Source organism: Octodon degus, unplaced genomic scaffold, assembly GCF_000260255.1.
Source record: "Octodon degus isolate 3935 unplaced genomic scaffold, OctDeg1.0 scaffold00072, whole genome shotgun sequence".
Taxonomy (NCBI): domain Eukaryota; kingdom Metazoa; phylum Chordata; class Mammalia; order Rodentia; family Octodontidae; genus Octodon; species Octodon degus.
The window spans coordinates 7463289-7469306 of NW_004524648.1; the positions used below are offsets into that span (position 1 = coordinate 7463289).

Genomic DNA, 6018 nt, shown 5'->3' on the forward strand with positions numbered 1-6018 from the left:
AAAAATAAATAAATATTTAATATTACTTTTTCTTTCATTGTAATTCTTTTAGAATCAAAAGAGCTTCATAACTGAAATACGAATATGTGTAGTCACATTTATTGTTAGTGTAATTATCTACCAGCTCATAAAAACTATTTAACATTGAAAAGAAAGGTTTGTGCTAATACTGTCTGGACAGTTAAATGCCTGTATCTTTAACTCTGAGGAACTAATTTAAAGATCATGATATGCAATGTACTAACCATGGTTACTCTCCTACTACCTTGTTTTTTATTTTTTTCCCTTTTAACTATTATATTTTAGTAACTATTTTCTATATATTAAGAAACAATAAAATGAAAAAGGAACTGTCCTAATACTGGTAAGCTCAATAGATATAAGCAATATTGAGTAGTAATAATAGCAACCATGGAGACACCTATGCTAAGCCTGTACATCCATTATTTTGAATTTTCCTAATTTTGAAGTAGAGGTTAGATTTCTCTATTTCCATTTCACAAATGAAGGAATAAAGTAAGCCTTTTCTTATGGGAAAACACTACTTAAGAAAAATCAATATAGTGAAGCCAGGCACACTTCGGAGCCTGAGGCAGGAGGAAAACAGGGAATTCGGGCCATCCTGGGCTACCCAAGTTCAAGGCCAGCCTGAACTATGTAATAAGACTTTGTCTCAAATATATATATAATTATAAAAGTATAATTAACAGCAAATATTGGAGAATCTAAGGAAAACTTTTGAGTATTTCAGTTTTACTAGGTTTTTCTTTTGCCTAATCTCACTTTAAAAAATACTATTAGCACTTCTCTTAACATTTGTTAGGCTGCACTAGCGATGGATTTATAGTTCAAAGTTAGAGAAAAGGGACTACAATAATAAATGACTTTTTTGTTTGTTTTTTGTCTTTGAGGAAAAAATGGGAATAATTTAGGGAAAAAAAGACTGTAAGTACATGTAACAAATTTGCTTCAAATGAAATTAACTGAGCTGTGGGTAGAAAGATGAAACATAATAGTAAGTGTGATGATATTTGTTCTAAACACTATTTGTTCGGTCTCCCAGATGTGACATAGCTTAGACCCAAAACATCAGGGGCCTGAGAAGTGTAGAAATAAAACTGTAGAGGTTGGGCTGGCCAGATAGCTCAGCGGACTAAAGCGCCTGCTTTGGCAGAGCACAGTGGCTGGGGTTCAATCCCCTGGGTGCCGTGCTGGCCCCACCCCAGGGCATGCTGAGACAGTGATTGAGACTGGGTGCGGTGGCACGCACCTGTAATCCCAGTGCTTGGGAGGCTGAAAACAGGAGAATCACTACGAGTCCAATCTATGTATTGAATCCCTCGAGACCCTGTACACCATGTCCTAAATTCATAAAAATAAATAAATGAAATTAAATTATAGAGGTAGAAGTTACCTTACTGTTTATCAGTTGGACCTCCATATTACAAAGGAGAATGAAGCAGAGAATTAATTTGTTCATGTTTGTACATCTGGTTTGGGACTAGAACCATTCTTCCCTGTTTTCATTGCCCCTTCCAGTAGTTGTTTTGTGGTCAGAGTACCTAGCTATTAGCTATTTGTGCGTTAAGAATATTTGTGATTGAAGTTTTTGTATTTTAGATATATCTGCCTTGGCATTTTCACTGCCAGAAAGCCCAGGAGCTATTCATAACTCTGGGGTTCCAGAATAGAAAGAATCCAAGTTATTAAAGCTTGTTAAAAGGCACAGGGATGATTGTTGGGCAAGGAGGGCACAGCTATAATCCCAGCTACTCAAGAGTGAGGCAGGGGATTCCCTTGAGCCTACCAGTTTAAGGACAGGCTGGACAACATACTAAGACCCCACCTTTAAACTTCCCCCCCAAAAGAATGTAAATTGATAGCAGAACTTGTGTATTATAAATCAAAGGTGTTTCCATCTTCCACTGTCTTCTCATTTACCAGCTTGACTATCTTGCACCATAATTGGTAGTACCTTAAATGTTGTGCTGTGATTTTCTGTAGTTTGAACATAATTTCTCTGTTTGAAAGGAGTATTTATCTTGTCGTAGCTGTTGTTCGCAAATAAAAATTAATTAAAATTTTGGTTTCTTTTTTTTTTTTTTTTTTTTTTTTTTTCTGGAACCGGGGATTGAACTCAGATCCTTGCATTTGCTAGTCAAGCGCTTATCCTACTGAGCCATTTCCCGGCCCCTCTTTTGTTTTTTTAAATCAAGGTTAATCCCAGGGCATTTCCCCAAGCCCTTTTTTACTATTTACTTTGAGATGGTGTCTTGCTAAGGTAGCCTTGAACCTGTGATTCTCCTGTACCGACCTCTCCAGGTGCTGGGATTATAGGCATGTGGCACAATGCTCAGTTTCTAGGTGATCTTTTTCAAAGAAAGCTTCTAGGTTAGTGGTATGTATCAATAACAGAACATTTCACTAGCATATGTGAGACCCTGGGTTCTAGCCCCAGTACCACAAAAGTAAATAAATGAATAAATGAACAAATAAATAAGCTGTGTGAACTCCATCAACCATCTCATGATTGCTTTTAATAGAGTCCAGAAGAAGTATTTATGGCTATCCGGAATCCTCTGGAATGGCACTGTAAGCAAATGGATCATTTTGTTGGACTCAATTTCAACTCTAACTTTAACTTTGCACTGGTTGGACACCTCTTAAAAGGTAAAGAAATTCCTATATCAGAATGTTTTTATGAAACACTGTCATGAAGCCATAAGTAATTAAAATAATTGGTTATTTGAAGTAAATTGAACTAACTCAGCCTATATATTTTGCTTTAAATACAAACAATATCTTACTGAGTTGTATTTTCTTCAATATATATTTTGAAAGAGCTTTATTCCTATATCAAGTACCAGATTTCCTTTAAAAAGTAAGAGTTGATTCTCATAAAATTAGAGCATTAAGGCCAAGGATATACCACCACCCTCAAAAAACCCAAAACAACTGAGTCTTTTAATGGCTATATATTATTAGTAATAGTGCTTGCATATTTTGTTAATCATAATAAGACTATAACTCAGTGTATATAATATATTTGGAAATGTTACTTTACAGATTTGATCACAGATTTTCTTCAACTTGTTTCTAGCATGGAATAATACCATTATTATATATCACAGAGCCATGCCTTTCTGGTCCTTACACCACCCTCCAAATATCTGTACTGATGGTAGCCAGCAGTCTCCAGCTGTTCTTCAGTGCTCATACATTTTCTAACCTGTCTTTACTCCTTGTTGCTGACTGATAGCTTGATAGCCATGGTTCATTAACATGAGCCAGTCAGGGCCAGAGACTGCAGTTAGCTGGGACAGCATGTGCTTGTGGGTCAGAGGCAACACAGTGCCAAGCTCAGCTTGAGTCTACAGTTTTATATCCATTTAAATAAGTCTTAGGTTTGAAGGATCCATCCCAGCACTACATACTTCTACCAAGAAAAAAAGATATAGATACAGATATAGATATAGATATATATAGATATATAGATATATAGATATATAGATATAGATATAGATATACACACACACACTTTCAGAGCTCCAGTGGCATATTTAGCTTGTGGTTGTCATACAGAAAAATATTGATAATTTTAATCTCTAAAATAAGTAAGTGTTGCCCAATAGATGCTACACTTAACTGCAGGATACCAATACAAGAATTGCAACCCTTGTTAATAATGTGCTAATAAAGTGCTTGCTTACTGCCTATTTTTAAAAGTGTTGGATATTTTCAGCATTTAAATCCATATTTTAAAATGGAATATAAACTGGGAATGGTGGTATATGTCTGCAATCCCATCATTCAGGAGGCTGAGGCAGGAGAATTGCTGTGAGTTTTAGGACAGCCCGGACTACATAGGAAGTTCAAGACTTGACTGAACTAAAAGCAAGACCTTGCCTCAATCAGTCAGTAATGGACTATATTAATGATTAAAAGCTATTACATATCACTTTTTTTGGTTTTGTTTTGTTTGAGACAAAGTATTACCTCACAATTCAGGCTGGCCTCGAACCTGTGGCAATCTTCCCACCTCTACCTCCCAAATGCTGAGATTATAGGTGTACATTAACACATTCAATTTGAAGATCATTGCTTTGTTTCTTTTCTTTCTTTCTTTTTTTTTTGGCGGAACCGTGGATTGAATTCAGGCCCTTGCGCTTGCCAGGGAAATGCTTATTCCACTGATCCCTCTCCCCGGCCTCTTTTTTGGTCTTTTTGAGACAGGGCCTAGCTATGCAGTTCAGGCTGGCTTTGAGCTCACTTTGTTGCTTAGGCTGGCCTCGAACTCACAATGATCCTCCTGCCTCAGCCTTCAGAGTGCTGTGATTACAGACCAGAGCCACCATACCTGGCCTTGAAAATCACTTTCTAATCAAGCCTTTCTTTTGTATGTGTATGTTTCCTATATCATTGCATTTTTTCTTTTAATTTAAAAAGGATAGTCTTTTTATATAATGCAGTATTACTCAACCATCAAGAACAATAAACTGTGGGGCCAGGGAGATGGCTCAGTGGAATAAGCGTTTCCCTGGCAAGCAAGGGACTGAGTTCAATCCCCGGTTCTGCAAAAAAAAAAAAAAGAACAATAAACTGGAGACTTTATAGGTAAATGGATGCAACTTGAGACCATACTCAAGAGTGAAATAAACCAGATGCAAATATGTAAACAAGCGGCTGGGGAGATGGCTCAATGGAATAAGTGCTTCCTTGGCAAGCGCAAGGGCAAGGGCCTGAGTTCAATCCCCGGTTCCACAAAAAAAAAAAAAATGTAGAAACATTGTATTGTCTCTATAGTGTGAGAAGATGAAAAAATAAATAAGATCTAAAGTGTACAATAGATATGGTGAAATGAGAAGAAACTTCAAAAGGAAAAAATGTACACACACACACACACACAAAAGATAAAAGTTATAGTACTCATTTCTCTCAGTTCATTGAAAAGATAGGTTTGTGCTAGTATTATTTGAAAAATTAAATGCTACTATGTTGTACTCTTAACTAATTTAAAGATAACAATATACAATATATTAGCCATTGTTACCCTTCTATCATTATTTGGGAAATTTTGGGGATTTTTGTTTGTTTCTTTAAAATAAAAATTCTTTTTATTCAAAAATCTTTAAAAAGAATTATTCAGCAATAGAACTCTACTTTCAAAGAAATCTTAAGAAAAACTGTAATACATTGTTTTGTTTTTAACATCCCTGAGTTACAGATATATAAGGAATTAGAAGCTCTGAAACACCTTATCTCCCTTAATGTTCCTTTTCCTGGGGTCCCTTCTTAACATCCCTTCTATGCCTTTTAGTACATAATCCTGTATGGAATTATGTTCTACCCTTACAGATGACTGATCTTGGAAGGTAGAAATGATCACTTTTACTTTTCCTTACAGATTTGCTCATCAACGGATCTGAATTCAAATATTTATTTATAGAATAAATTAACTCTGTATTTGTTTCTTTTTCTTTTTTTTTTTTTTTTTTGTAGGGTACAGGCATCCTTCTCCTGCCATTGTGGCAAGAACAGTAAGAATTTTGAACACACTACTAACTCTGGTTAATAAACATAGAAATTGTGACAAATTTGAGGTGAATACACAGAGCGTGGCTTACCTAGCAGGTAAAAACACAAAATAGAATTAACCTTAGCAGATCTGTATCGCAGGACACCAAGGAAGTACAAATACCTGTGTATCCTTCAGCAGATGAAGTGGAAGCAGAAAGAGTACATAGTCCAGTGCTTTAGTAATGCTTACAGATTTTCTTTAGTTTTGCGAAAACATTTTTCCATATAAAAGAGTTGCATTAAAATCTGATATGTAGTGCTGGGGAGATAGCTTGGAGGTCTAAGTGCCTGCCTGTGGTCTAAAGCACCTGCTTAGGCAGAGCACAGCAGGTGGGGTTTGATCCCCTGCCTGCCGTGCTGGCCCCATGCTGGCCCCGCCCCGGGGCACGCTGAGCTGGGAATTGAGACTGGGCGTGGAGGTGCGCGCCTGTAATCCCAGCA

The 6018-nt window shown here is 36.6% G+C and overlaps 1 protein-coding gene across 6 annotated transcripts in view; it reads left to right on the forward strand.

Annotated features, from left to right (window-relative positions):
- The window catches only part of Nf1 (neurofibromin 1), a 307973-nt gene that overhangs the window by 256770 nt on the left and 45185 nt on the right, over positions 1-6018 (forward strand). For all 6 annotated transcript variants that reach the window (XR_002821949.1, XM_004635435.2, XM_023719976.1 and 3 more), the window contains 2 exons: positions 2544-2670; positions 5500-5631. Coding sequence is in view for 5 of the 6 variants with exons in the window: in XM_004635435.2 (XP_004635492.1) it covers positions 2544-2670; positions 5500-5631 (259 nt within the window). In the remaining variant the exon portion in view is untranslated. The remainder of the gene's footprint in view (positions 1-2543; positions 2671-5499; positions 5632-6018) is intronic.